At 39.1% G+C, this 15,398-nt stretch overlaps 1 protein-coding gene across 1 annotated transcript in view; it reads right to left on the bottom strand.

Moving 5' to 3' along the window:
- Positions 1–10,712, bottom strand: part of trpm4a (transient receptor potential cation channel, subfamily M, member 4a) — a 139,108-nt gene extending 128,396 nt beyond the window's left edge. Inside the window, exon 1 of the mRNA XM_039773837.1 lies at positions 10,510–10,712. Within this exon, the coding sequence (XP_039629771.1) occupies positions 10,510–10,572 (63 nt within the window). The 5' untranslated portion in view covers positions 10,573–10,712. The remainder of the gene's footprint in view (positions 1–10,509) is intronic.
- Between the last annotated feature and the right edge of the window lie 4,686 nt (positions 10,713–15,398).

Raw genomic sequence — 15,398 nt, 5'->3', positions numbered from 1 at the left:
GGAAACAAACCCTGGGCAGGGTGCCAGCCCACCACAGGGCACACACACACTAGGGACAATTTAGGATTACCAATGCACCTAACCTGCATGTCTTTGAACTGTGGGAGGAACCCGGAGTACCCGGAGGAAACCCACGTAGACACGGGGAGAACATGCAAACTCCACACAGGGAGGACCCGGGGAGCAAAAATCCACACAGATACTTGGAAAACATACAAACTCCATGCAACTCCATGTGACTGAGAGCAAGAAATCTTTACTAACCACTTCATCACCATGCTGTCTTGTCTAAATAATATATTCTCTATCTTATGTGGAGCTTGGATGGTGATTAAAATTATAAGAGGTGCCAGATTTGGCTATTAGACCTCTCCTGACAGATATAGTGATGTGCTGAAGCACATCAGAGCACTTGAGGAGAAATGTAACCATTTTTCGTACTTACATAATAACAGAAACTCTTGAATACTACGTCATTTCTTGAGTTCATCTGTTCTCCCAGAACACATTCATGTACACTTTCAGTTACTCTTGATGTATTTATACTGGCCAATCAGCCTAATATACATTTATTTGGGTTGTGTGAGAAAACTAGAGTCCTCTAAAAAACTTGCACCGATGTGAGGAAAATTTATAAAAGTAAAATTGTTTATGTTTGGGTAGTCTCAGTGGAACCAGATGTATGATATATATATTTAGAGACCACCATTAGGGAATTTTGCTTAAAACTGGGTGGGAATGATGAGACATCTCACTGAGCATCACATTTCTAAACCAATCCAAAGCCTCATGAAGGCAACACTCAAAGTAGAGGTGGTGATTCTGAAATGCAAAGATCAGAGGTGCTCTTGTTAACCTGGCCAGACAGACAGCAAGCTTCTGTTTACAATGAATCGCCTACTGTTGAAAAGTCTACTGAAAAGAACCTATTAGATACTAGGGGGCTTTGCCCCCTGATCTCTTTGTTTGCCCCCCCTACCCCCAAAGGGGCGCGCTATGCGTCAGCCACTTCACGTCTCTGCCGCTCGCGTTGTGAAGAAGGGGGCTGAATGCACACTAAGGAGATGCAGTCAGATCAGCTGCTGGCTTGCTGTTGCTGCTGCCCTGCTGCGCGATCTGCATGTCGCGCAGCGCTTTGAACATTTAACAGCCTGTATGACAGGTGTCCTTTTGTCTCACTCCGTTGTCTCACGGGACGTTAAAGTGTCTCCGAGAAAATCACGTCTCGTCACCTTCCAAGCCTTCCAAGATTTTTTTTATAATAGAGAGATATAAATGTGTGTGGCATATGCAGAGAGCACATCACACACTTTAAAGATAAACATGTTTTATGTTTTAAAAACATAACCTGTTGCAAGGGAAAAACCTTTCTGTAGCATCAGATTATAAATTGGCTTTCAATGGCCGAATGGTAAACGTGAGCGATATGTTGTTGCAGGTGCTGTTGTTCAGCATTACGATGATAGTGTAGGAGTCAATGAGAGCATGAAAGAATTTGCAGCTATATTTATAAAAATATGAACTGCAAAATAAGCATTGGAATAAAAGTGTATCACACTCTGTCAAAAGGACAACTATTAAGAGACTTTAAAAATGAAGAGACCCAGGAATTGCAGATTTCAGTACTCAAAACACCCAAATTAATAAATCTGCCTAGCAACACCAGTAGAATCAGGGAAAAGGCTGTACAGCTCCCACCCTCTGACTACACATCTAAACCAATAACTAAAGAAATGTAACATTACTGTCTAATTGGAAATGCAAACATGCCATGGCAAAATGGCCAAAGTGTTTTAACATGTTGTTTATGCATAGACCACAGTGCTTATCTAAACTCTGTTTGCTGTTATTATGTCATATAGTGATGCAATAATTAAAATGACAGAAAGATTTCATAACAGACAGAGGCACTTCTCAAACGTGTGGAATGCAGTAGCAGTGCTGGTCTATGTGTGGGTTTGTCTCCACTGTCACAGCACTCATTACAATGTGTAAATTAATTAATACGCTTCAGTTACCTTGTGCTCTTGAACTCCTGAATAGATAAGAGCAATTTTAGCTTTTTTAATTTTCTCCCACCATCAAGTCTTTTGTTCATTATCTTTTGATCTCTCCCTGAAACTCCAGCGGCAGTTTAAAACGTACAAACTGGAGGAACTGAGGGTGAGTGTTTTAGGAAGATGCTCTGTGGGTGTAGCCTTTGCAGTGCCAAATTTCTCTACATACTTTTTAACACATTGTTCTCAGATGTGTATTTTATTTGAGAATTATGTCTGACCCCACAAGACTAGTGTTTGGGTAAAATATTAAATCCTAATCCTAGGAGCTGTGAAATAGTAGCACTATGTACTGAAGTAACCTTAACCAAAATAGATACTTCTAATCCAAGGATCTGAAGATGATTAATAACTTTTTACTTCTTAAATATACTCCTTTGTGGAAGCAGTTTTATAAGGGTATAGCCAATTCACAATGCAAGTTTAACCTAACACCAGATTGACATTTCTTCCAAATAAATTGTGCTTCCTGTAGCTGCATGTGCCATCCTAAATCTTGGGTGTAGCTTTTTCCTTTGTGTTTTTCTTTTTTAAAGAAGTTTATCACAATGATAAAGCAGTTTCTGTGCAATCCCGGCCTGGTTTAAATGAAAATGACTTTGCCTGCTTGAAAAGTAATCTATCACTTAATAATCAAAACCTGTTTTGTATGCCTATAGTATGTTATCACCAGTACTGAGTTTACTAAAAACATATCCCCCATGGTGTACTGCTGGTTTAACAGTGTATCACACAAGATGATATTAACATGATATCAAACCGCTGATTTTATATATACAGTACATACTGTATATATATATGGACAATGAATACAAATAACACCACATACCATACATAGGCAGTACGAATACAGTATACTGTGATGTTTATAGCTTCACATGGATTTACTTTCCTGCATGACTTATCTCTGAAGGTGTGGCATACAGATTTCAACACTAAATTCACCCTGAGATTGCAAAAGGCTGAGGCCTGTTTATAAAATACTAAAAATCAATTTAATCTAAAATTGCGGATTGCACACTTCCATAAACATATTCATTAAATTGTAGTCGGGCAGTGGTTTAATCTGAAAGCAGAATGCAGAATACACTTAGGTACAACCTGATTAGTTGTTGTTTTAACCTCAGAGCACATCAGCACCTGCTTAAAACAGGTCTTTTACCTTTGTTCCTCAGTGATGCGTGTGAGGAACATAGTAACTAGTATGAAAACACAAATATACTCAAACAACCTCTAGACACCCTTAAAATGGAAAGAAAATCTATACGTGTTCCTGCCTCTGTGCCTTCTTGTTTCCAGTTTTCTCTGGAGGTGTAGTCTCTCAAGGTTTTGTTTCTGCCTCGCAACTCTCAAACATCACATGAAAATTCGACTAACCTTTTATTGTAGACATAAGTGGATGTAACTTACATATACAAGAAAGTCACTATTAGATTCAGCTCAGCACTGCACAGGTTTGCTTGATACCATTAAAACTGAACATTTGAACGAGACCCTTACATAACTTGGATGAGGAAGCTCCCTTACCATTTCAGAAACATTGCTTATGACATCATTATGTTGTTATTGCACTATTACATTGTTTCCATTTCAATGCCACATTCTGGCAACCTAATACTGTATGTTTCAAACATCAGAAAATAACCAAATCTACAGCAGACTCCCATAATTTCCAAAAAACATTTTCAAAGCCTGCTTAGCTGCAATGCACTGAATTTCTTCTTGATGTAGGGCTAGCTGGTCCCAAAAACTGGAAGTCTGATTGAGTTTTCTTCAGGCTGTATGTTGTCCTGCCATATTCTAAATTCTTCTGATGTAAGAGAGTGTGGATGTGTGCAGAGTCTGCCCAATACTGAATTGGCAAACTCTACAGGATTGATGTAACATAAAAGATGGTAATGAAGGTTTTTTTCCTGTATATTGTATACTGGAAAGGTGTTAGTCACATTTATAATGTCTATTAAATGCCTGTTAAGCTTGTTATGAAAAGGGCAGGATCGAGTTTGAAAGTGCCAGATAGAGAAGCATGCAGGATGAGCAAAACAGCCTGGTTTTATTTCCTGTTCAATTTTGCAATTGTATAACTGAATAAAAATATTATTAGGAAGTCAAACAGAAACAGTAGAGAATGTAGAGTATACTTTTTTTGCTTCTAATGCCTACTGCATTTAGTGGTTGAACATAAATTGTTTACAATGTTTACAAAACTTAAAAGAAGTGGTGAGGCGGCCTTCTGCTGCTATGCACCTAAAATCTGGAATAGCCTGCCAATAGGAATTCGCCAGGCTAATACAGTAGAGCACTTTAAAACACTGCTGAAAACATATTACTTTAACATGGCCTTTCTATAACTTCAATTTAACTTAATTTAATTTAATCCTGATACTCTATATGTTCAATTTCCTCATAATAACTATTAATGGTGGCTCTAAAATCCGTACTGACCCCTACTCTCTCTTCTGTTTCTTTTTCCGGTTTCTTTGTGGTGGTGGCCTGCGCCACCTCCACCTACTCAAAGCTTCATGATGTTCCAACAATGATGGATGGATTAAAAGGCAGAAGTCTACGTGACCATCATCATCAAGCCCTTCCGTGAGAACCCTAAATCCAAAGAGGACTGTTTCATTTATATTAGGTAGAATGCCCAGAGGGGACTGGGCGGTCTCATGGTCTGGAATCCCCACAGATTTTATTTGTTCTCCAGCCGTCTGGAGTTTTTTTGTTTTTTCTGTCCCCCCTGGCCATTGAACCTTACTCTTATTCGATGTTAATTAATGTTGATTTATTTTGTTTTTCTTATTGAGTCTTTTATTTTTCTATTCTTTATTATGTAAAGCACTTTGAGCTACTGTTTGTATGAAAATGGTGCTATATAAATAAATGTTGTTGTTGTTTATTTCATTTATTGTTATGTCCATTATTCTAAGGCTGCGCTACATTGTTGGAGTATTATATCTTGAAGCATGCATATGTATTGTATATGGATTAAGCATATCACTTCATGCCTAAGGGGTTGCAAAAATGTGCTTGGCCTTAGGTAGCATTATTTAACATGCTGTCCCTGTTGTCAATCTACCTGTGACAAACAGGACTCTGTAGTTTTGTAAAGTAGTTGAAGTTAACATCTTATGACTAGATTTACATCAAAATTCAAATTAAGGAATGATGAGGAAGGATAATCAAACAAAACAACAGTGTTATGTCATCAAAAGAAGAAGATCCTCCCAGCAGTAAATCAGTCAATGAATCTGGCATAGGGCCAGGAAGCTGCTAGGCGCACCATTAAGTTGTCTCACACAGCCTCAAATGAGTCACTACTGCAAGGCTACCTCTGCACGCATGCTTTTAGACCTCATGTAGTGTACAAGGAGTTGCTCCATCCACTACAGCACTTTTATCTATTCACGCTTGCTGGCAATTTCGACACAATCCTGTTGGAAAATAATCCAGGGCAGGTTCACAATTTCAAGAGGAAGCTGGAATAGTATTTTTGCAAATTTTCATACATGATGTTTGTACAATAATTCCTAATAAGCAAGTTCCTAAGTACACATGCAATGAAACATAATTATACAATAAATAAATCCATATGTTTAGCCAAGCTCATGTGTTTGCTCTAAGTCACAAGGCAAGGCAGAAGGTAGTTTGAATCAGGGATTTTAATTCTAGCTCTTTATCAGCAGCCTCCTACATGTGTTTACATAAGGAGGGATACCCAAGTTAATGTGGGGAGGCTATAGAAGAGAGATAGCGTGGCTTTCTTATGTCTGCACATCTTGTGTCTTCTCTTTTCTGAAGCCTGCTCTGTAGCAAAAAATGTGGAAAAACACAAAAGCACTTGACTTTGACTTTCTCAGTTATTAAAATTAGAACCCTCTGTTTAAAAATAATATATTTTTTTCATTTGCTGAATGGCACTATTATAATATATTTTTTTCATTTGCTGAATGGCACTATTATAATATATTTTTTTCATTTGCTAAATGGCACTGTTCCAAGAGTTCCATTGTCATCCATCAAGAAAAAAAGTCTGCATGTATCTTAAGCAAAGAAGATGTCATTCAAGAAATGCAGCTCACTTGTCTAATGGCAGACCATTCTACACTGGATTATAGCTTTTGTTTAGAATCATAGGAGCAAATATTTGTACCTGGACACCACTCCTATGTTTTACCTCTGGCTATCAAAGTACTGCCATAAGAACTTAATATGAACCTGCCATAAGAACGGGTACTGCCTTGAGGCTGGAGATAACATGGCAAGACCTCCTCTGGCTCTTTCATTCTTCTGATTACTTAGACATCAAAAGGCTGCTAGGTAATGTCTATACATGTGAATGAGGTATGTCCAGGACTGAACGCTAAAGCACCCATTAACAGTACACAGTGGACACAAACTTTAGCAGTTTCAATCTATACTTTTTTCTACATACGTAACAAATTTTAATCTTATAAAACAAAAGACTTAAAACCAATGTCACCAAAGAACAATTTTTTGGCATGTATTTAGTTTTTAATTTGCATTATTAGCAATTACAAAGGCCATACTTTCGATTCTCTAAATTTTAATAGTAATTAGGACTGGTAATCTGTACAGTGTTGGGTCTTTAGATGTGACTTCCTGCAACGTTGAATAAGAAAGCTTGACAAGTGAATGGATAACATCTATCTATCTATTGTGGTGGACGGCCGGGTCCCATGCCTGGCTGGGATGCCCCTTCTGCTTAAGTTCCAGGGGAACAGCCATGGCTTCCTCAGTACCTCCCCTGTGACGCTTGGTGGCAGCCTCCCTGGTGGTTGCATCAGTCTCCTGCAGGGTTCCCTGGGAGATGGAGTTCTCCACAACCCTGTGGGGATCTGGGGTGGCCGCCAGGGGGCACGGCATGGATCGCTGAGCCCAGCTGGTCTAATCTTTGGCCCCACCCGGGAGTGCAATTGGAAGCAGGTGAGCAAGCACCGGGAGCATTTTTGGGAGGGCCATAAAAGGATCCAACAACCAACACTCTGGGCCAGAATTGGGAGGAAGAGGACAAGGTTGCCTGAGAGGAGTGGTGGTGCCAGTGGAAGGATTGCTCTGCTTTGGGACTGTGTTATACCTGGGGGGTTCACAGGAAAGATGTGCCCCACAGGTAAAGAAAAATAAAAAACCTTGTTATTTGCCCAGGTGCCTCAGTGTGAATCTGTGCCGGGTCGGGTGCTATATAGCGCCTTTTTCACACTATCTATCTATCTATCTATCTATCTATCTATCTATCTATCTATCTATCTATCTATCTATCTATCTATCTATCTATCTATCTATCTGCCTGTCTATTTAGTATTTTCTTACAGTATTTAGCTGACGCCATTATTCAAGATGACTTAAAACATTTGAGATACAACTGGTTACATTTCCTTTATTTTTTCAAGGTAGTGGGCCATAGTGGTTAAGGCTTTGGACCTCAAACCTTCAGGTTGTGGTTTCAAATCCTGCTTCTGACACTGTATGACCCTGAGCATGTCACTTCACCTGCCTGTGGTCCAAATGGATATAAGAAAATTCAAAATGAGTTGCAATCAATTGTATCTCTCAAATGTTATAAGATGTCTTGGATAAAGGTGTTAGCCAAATAATAAGTGATTATCTATTTTATTTTGACAAACTGGTGTCTATTTGTACTCAAAACTTTAGGGGGCTGGGCTGTTAATTTACTGTAGCTGTTAGCACTTTGAGGGGTATGGCACACATACATCTGTGAAGTTTATGCAATATTATAATTGCACAAATGGAAAAGTTTGGGATCCAGTATACTAGAACATTTCAAGTAGGAAAGCATGTCTTGAAAGACATTTGTAAAAAGAAATGCCCTTCAGAGCACAAAGTGATCAGTGTTGCCTTTTTTACATTCCTTGCTGTCTGTGAAACTAGAGACCACCTTCTATATATGGCAGTCTGCACCAGCTGATACTGAGGCATTTGCTTCTTTTGCTCATGTGAGTGCAATGCAAGTAGCAGGAGTTGTATGACATATTGTAACATCAAGATAAGTAAATTAAACATTCCAAAGAACACTCTTTGCACAGCATATCCTTCATGAAATAAAACCAAAACTATTTATAGAAGACCAGAAACAACAGCACATTTTAACACAACAAACAGTATGCTGACTGACATGTTCAGAAATGTCCTCTATCATTTCTGTTACATTAACTACTTAATTAATGTAACGCTTTAATGAAGCCCACCTTAACTCTACAACAGCCTTTTGATATTAATGCTCCTTGGTTTTCTTATGCTCATAAATAATAAGTCCTTGCTTCCAAAGCAGCTTTATTTTGTTGGAATTTTATTCCAGTATTACAAGTAACACAGTAACACAGACACAGTGCTGCTGGTTGATGTTATACTGCATGCATGAGCTCATTTCAAAAGGCACTCAGTTTTCAACTCATTTGTTTAAACTGTTCATATGTGTTGTGCGTCAATGTCACCTTAGATAAAGGAGTATGCTAAATAAACAAGTAAATAAAAAAATATTATGTATTTAAAATAGTTCTCTTTTAAAACTGTATATATATATATATATATATATATATATATATATATATATATATATATATATATATATATATATATATAAGTAGAAAAATAGAAAAATGATGTATGGGTCAGAAAAGCCAACTCAAGACATAGTCTAGACTTTTGTTTGTTTGTTTCTTGCTTTTTTCTTTCTTTTTGCACTGTCACTTTCTAGTGTTATCCAGTTTAGTTTTTCTGTCTTTTATGCAGTTGCCCTGCTTACCAGCTGTTTCTTAAGGGATTTAGGCACACAATATGAAAAACATGTATATATGGGACAGAACCTATCCAGGGTATAACAGATGTATGTTAACCCATATTAAATATAATAATACATAATATAGCATTCTCAAACCTACTTATCAGACAGGACCAGCCCTAGACAGGGCACAAATCCATCACAGGGCCAACACACGCATACACACACACACACACACTCACACAGGGCTTATTGGAAATCTCCAATTAACATATCATGAATATTCCTGGGGATATGGGATGTCATCTTAATTAAAAAAAATAAAGACATAAATATCTTTTCTAGAAAACACAGTAGCCTTTTTGAGTTTAAGGGCAACACAATGGAGACCATTCTTACTGTCAGCCTGCATTCATTCCCTCAGTCTTTATCATGTAAAACTGTACACAAGCACTGTCGTGAAATAGATGATACTGATATAAAAGACAATTTTATCATACATTGATTACACGTTTTTGCCATCTCCTTCAAAACAGCTCCCTTCTGAAGCAAAGCAACACCTTCTTCTTCACCTTTCCTCGATGTGTACTTGGAAAATGTTCTTTCATTAAATCTGGCTAGTTTATTGGCCAGTTGGATGTCCTAATTCATTGGTGTCTTTAAAGTTGATTCTTGAACTTAATTTAGAGGAAAAAAGTCTCATGCTAATGGAAGTTACAGAAGCACTAAAATGTGTTTAAGGCCAAAAACATCAATACACAATGCCCCCAACTTATACCCAAAGGCACAAAGATAGACAACACTAGATAAACTGGAGAATGGATGGAAGGTTATGGTTTATATTGACATAATTACTTGTTTATGAACCAAGTTTAAAAACAATTTGAACAGTGTATACTCTAGCTATGTGTACTTATATTTATGCATTTCTATGTAGATAGTGGGTGCCGTTTTTTGTGTTTTATTTTAAATATTATTTTGAATTCACAGTTGCACAGTGAGCACAGCCCTCATCTCTGAACCAAGTCTGGCTACCATTTGTATGTGGAATACACATTCTCCCTATGTCTGTGCTGTGTGGATGTTCTCCTGGTTCTCTAGGATATTCTTCCTCCTCCAAAATGTACAGGTTAGAATAAGAATTTATTAAAAAATAAATTCAAGTACTCTAAAAAGTGCTCTGTGATGGTATTCAGCGGGAAAGGAGGTATATGAAATTGGTTGATTGACTTACATTGACAAAAAAACGGCAGATATGTTTGATAATTGGTAGTATGAAAGTGGACTATTACTGAGTCATATGTTTAAAAAATGACCTTTTAATGAGTTCTGATCAATAAGATTCATGATAAAATAGTTTTTTGTTTTTCCTGTGACACAAAGCCTTTGGCAATGGAAACAGCGGGAATAACCTTGTGCCCTAAAAGGTGTAATAAAAAAGTGCCATTATATCTTAAATCAGCTGTTGGACAAAGGCCTGTTTTGTGACCACACTCTATGGATCATAAGTTCTGTCCGACTGAAAACGTATAGAATGCACCCAGGGCTTCTATGTAGTTTTTCTTCTCTGTTTTTCCAGGTTCTCATTTAAAGCTTGTTAATGCCTGTCATGTTGCTCTCAAAGCACAACCTTATACTCTGGTGCCGCCAGAGACAAACGTTTGAAAAGGAAAGAAGAAGTATCTCCTTACTCACCTGGGTCTTTTCCACATGGTCAGGTCCCCTCATTCCACCGTCTTTCTCTTTATTCTTTCTCATGTTACAGAGATTTGAGTGAATGGACGCCTTAGTTTATTAATTTTTTGAAGGAGTACACAGGTACATTACATGCTGCATGTGGATTTATGAAGCAAAGCTTTACCTGAGAGTGTGTGGCATGTGTGTGTTACTGGGCGTGTACTTCAGAGAGAGAGGGAGGGAGAGAGAGAGAGAGAGAGAGAGAGAGAGAGAGAGAGAGAGAGAGAGAGAGAGAGACCTGTTGAACAGGTTCATACCTGAGCACTTGAGGTAATTAGGAAGTGAGCTGCTGTAAATACAAAGCTCAGTGCCACTCCTTCCTCGTGAATGCAGCCAAGTTGGGGCAGGGAGCTGTTTACAGGCCAGTTTAACCCTTTTACAGTACCTTGTGCTGCTTTTAATTTCTGACATAAGTTCTACTCCACCACACTGTTATATGTAAAGTAGATCTGTTGGTGACCTACAGCTAATGACATACTGTAGTACTAAAGCACCTTAATAAGAAAAATAAGATTAAGTAGAAAAACAGACAATATTGTCTTCCAAAACCAAGTTAAATGTTCAAATGTGAAAATAAGACGAAGGGGTAGATTTGATAGGTCAAGTGACTGTAAGAACATCATTTCAAAAATGGTTAAAATTTTTATGAGATAATTTTTCTGTTTAAATTTGCACTGTTTAATGTCTCAATGTACTCTGAAATGAAAACACAGAAAGTGACACTTGCTTGCTTCAATCACTGTTAAGCTGTGCTTGAACCTATTGTCTTGTGAGGCTCCTATCATGCAAGCTGCTGAGTCTCAAAAACTTCTCTGTTTCTAGTGTGACTTTGGACTGCCAGACTTGTACCTGACAGAGCTTCCTGTAGTTTCCAAGTCCCTTTAGAAGGTACAGGAAACTGTACTCACTGAAATCTTGGCTTTCTTTGCAGTTCCTATAGCAGTAGAGTGTTGCACCGTGTTAGCCATAGATTGATACAGGAGAAAGTAGGGTGAAATTTTTAATTTTTTTTCTCCAGCTTTTGGGTTTTTTTTTTGTTTTTTCTGTCCACCCTGGCCATTGGACCTTACTAATTCTATGTTAATTAATGTTGACTTATGTTTATTTTTTATTGTGTCTTCTATTTTTCTATTAATTTTGTAAAGCACTTTGAGCTACATTTGTTTGTATGAATATGTGCTATATAAATAAATGTTGATTGATTGATTGAAATTACACCTTTTATTGGCTAACGAAATAGATTACAAATGCAATCTTTTGAGATGCCTCGAAAGCTTGCATTTGTAATCTTTGCAGTTTCTGTAAAGGAAAGAGCTACAATTTTAAGGGTTATTATGAGTTCTCAGGTTTTTTGTTAATTACCTGTTTCTCACTATTATGATAGCAATATTGTCCAAATAGTGCTTCATATAATGTAACAACTGCTTTAAACTGACAGTGTGTTTGTAAGTAATCAGCACAAGACTGGACACCTGTAGAAACTGTCAATTTTCAAGACTTAATAAACTTCCATTGCTGCAGAAAAAATGTTCATTGTTAACCCATTACTTGTTCCCTGAAAAAGGTCTTCTTGTGAAACTCTGAAAATTATATTATTTTTCAGTTTTTGGTAACCTAAACGTTTTTTAACGTCTGGCAGTTTATGGCTCACTTACCTTTGTACCATTTCATGGTATTAACTAGACTTGAACTGCTCAAATTTTAATAAAAACTAGAAAAGTGGGGATGCCCTTCCTGAACATCTTATTTGGCTATTGTGGCAATAATTATGAGAAGATATAGAAGGACTGATTGAGACTGTCGAATGCCAGTGATCCAATCTGAGAAAGCAGATGAAGCGACAACAGCCCCAACAACATGGCACCGGCAACCAGAGGAGAAGGGATTGCTCACCAGCTCTAATCAGATGGTAATGCTGTGCTGAGCCGAGACTTTCCATTGCTACCTGCCCGCAGTCAGAAGACCTGTTGGAATGTTGATGGGTACACAGTGAAATGTACCTTCATGAGGCCACATCTAACCCTTAGTTCTCTTTTAAGGTCCAGCTTGAATAAATAGACACCCAGTTTTCGCATTCTATGACTCCAGCAGCAACAGGTCCATTGTTGCAGGCTACTTTGTCCTGTCACAACAATTAGACAGTAAACTGGCCAGCTGTTTGCTCATGAGGGGTCAGCTACAGTGCTTGTGAGTGGTGGTCATACAGCAACCTCCCTATGCTGTGGTACTATCATGACTGGCCAAAGGCGACTCAGACACACCAGGCCTGAACAAGATGATGAGCCTGTGAAGACTGCTCACCCCCATGAAAGGTGAGCAGGTAAGAGTCTGGTGACCCAATATGATACATCAGACTAGGACAGGACAGATGGCAACATAACATCAGCAGTGATTAGGCCCCAACTACTGACGTGATGTTCAACCGGAAAAGAGAAGATACTGAAAAGGGTGGTGTGGACAGATGGGAGAGAATTAAATCAGTTATTACCTCTTGTTTTGTTTGCCTTCTGGGAGCTCCCCCAGGCCAGGTAAACCTCCAGAAACCCAAAGAAGAACAACAAGGAAGTGTCTCTGTGACCACTACTGTGACAACGCTCTATATGAACATGACACAGTTGCATTATGGGGATACCTTAACACCCTGGCACAGGGAAAAATGGGGTGCCATCATTATCTTTGTTCAGAAAGCACAATGTTGATAAAGCACTATATGGTAACCCAGTCAGGGGTTGTAGTTAGAAAGTGTCTGAACTGCCTTGCGGAGGTATATATATATATATAGTGAAGAAAAACACAAAACATAGTTTACGGGTTGGGAATTTCATCCCCGTATACTGTAAAGCACAGTAAGAAATTGAGAGTTTGTTGTCACAGTCAGGCTTGTAATATACAATTGACAAGGAATGGTGGTAACACGGAAGAATTTATGTAATGGAGGGCGGAAGTAGGAATGCTAGGAGGATGACGTGGAGGATCTTGGGACAGTGGTGATGTCAGCTATAAGTGACTGAAGGTGCAGTCATCAGGAAGTATTAGGAGTACTATGGAAGCTGCTTGGATGTCTAGATGAGGCTTTTGACACAAATTCAAGGTGCTGTGGGTTTTTGTTCTTCATCTTTCCTGTTAAAATAAAGAGAGAGGTGTTAACACACGTCTTAGTCCCCCGTCTTGTAGTTTTGTGTAGCTCATTTGTTCCTTTAGCTGCCCCATAATTAATCGTGTGTGACACGAGCCCAGACTAATTGGGTGAGACGACCCGAATCAAGACGTTGTGTATCTGAGAACTGCTCAAAAAATTAAAGGAACAATTTGAAAACACTTCAGATCTCAGTGGGAGAAAAAATCATGCTGGATATCTATACTGATACTGTATGTACTGGGTAATGTGTTAGGAACAAAAGGATGCCACATTGTTTGATGGAAATGAAAATTATCAACCTACAGAGGGCTGAATTCAAAGACACCCCGAAAATCAAAGTGAAAAAATGATGCAGCAGGCGAGTCCATTTTGCTGAAATTTCATTGCAGCAACTCAAAAGCGTACTCAGTAGTTTGTATTGCTCTCACATGCTTTTGTCTGACAACATTTGGGTATGCTCCTTTAGAGACAACAGACGGTGTCCTGGGGATCTTCTCCCAGATCTGGACTAGGGCATCAATGAGCTCCTTGACAGTCTGAGGTGCAACCTGGTGGCGTGGGATGGACTGAAACATAATGTCCTAGAGCTGTTCTATTGGATTTAGGTCAGACCAGTCAATGGTGTCAATTCCTTCATCCTCCTAGAACTGTCTGTATACTCTCACCACAAGAGGCCGGGCATTGTTGTGCACCAGGAGGAACACAGGACCCAGTGCACCAGCATAGGGTCTGACAATGGGTCCAAGGATTTCATCCTGATACCCAATGGCAGTCCAGGTGCAGTTGTCTAGCCTGTAGAGGTCTGTGTGTCCCTCCATGGATATACCTCCCCAAACCATCACTGACCCACCACCAAACCAGTCATGTTGAACGATGTTACAGGCAGCATAACTTTCTCCACAGCTTCTCCAGACCCTTTCACGTTTGTCATATGTACTCAGGGTGAACCTGCTCTCATCTATGAAAAGCACAAGCCGCCAATGGTGGACCTGCCAATTCTGGTATTTCATGGCAAATGCCAATTGAGCTTGATGGTGCCGTGCAGTGAGCACAGAGCCCACTGGAGTATGTCGGGCCCCTTAGACCACCCTCACAAAGTCTGTTTCTGATTGTTTTATTCAGAGATACTCACACCAGTGGCCTGCTGGAGGTCATTTTGTAGGGCTCTGGGAGTGCTAATCCTGTTCCTCCTTGCCCAAAGGAGCAGATACCAGTCGCGCTGATGGTTTAAGGACCTTCTACAGTCCTGTCCAGCTCTCCTAGAGTAACTGCCTGTTTCCTGGAATCTCATCCATGCCGTTAAGACTGTGCTGGGAGACACAGCAAACCTTCTGGCAATGACACGTATTGATGTGTCATCCTGGAGAAGTTGGACTACTTGTGCAATCTCTGTAGGGTCCAGGTATCGCCTCAGGCTACCAGTAGTGATACTGACCGTAGCCAAATACAAAATTAGTGAAAAAACAGTCAGAAAAGATGAGGAGGGAAAAATGACATTGGCCTCCATCTGTTAAACCATTCCTTGTTTGGGGGTCGTCTCATTGTCTCCCCCCCTCAGTGCACCTGTTGTTAATTTCATTAACACCAAAGCAGCTGAAACTGATTAACAACCCCCTCTGCTACTTAACTGACCAGATCAATATCCCACAAGCTTCATTGACTTGATGCTATACTCTGCTTTAAAAGTGCTACTTTAATTTTTTTGAGC

This window comes from Polypterus senegalus, chromosome 13, assembly GCF_016835505.1.
Source record: "Polypterus senegalus isolate Bchr_013 chromosome 13, ASM1683550v1, whole genome shotgun sequence".
NCBI classification, from domain to species: Eukaryota; Metazoa; Chordata; class Cladistia; order Polypteriformes; family Polypteridae; genus Polypterus; species Polypterus senegalus.
Note: the sequence above shows the minus strand (reverse complement) of the source record. Positions and strands in the feature narration are given on the sequence as shown.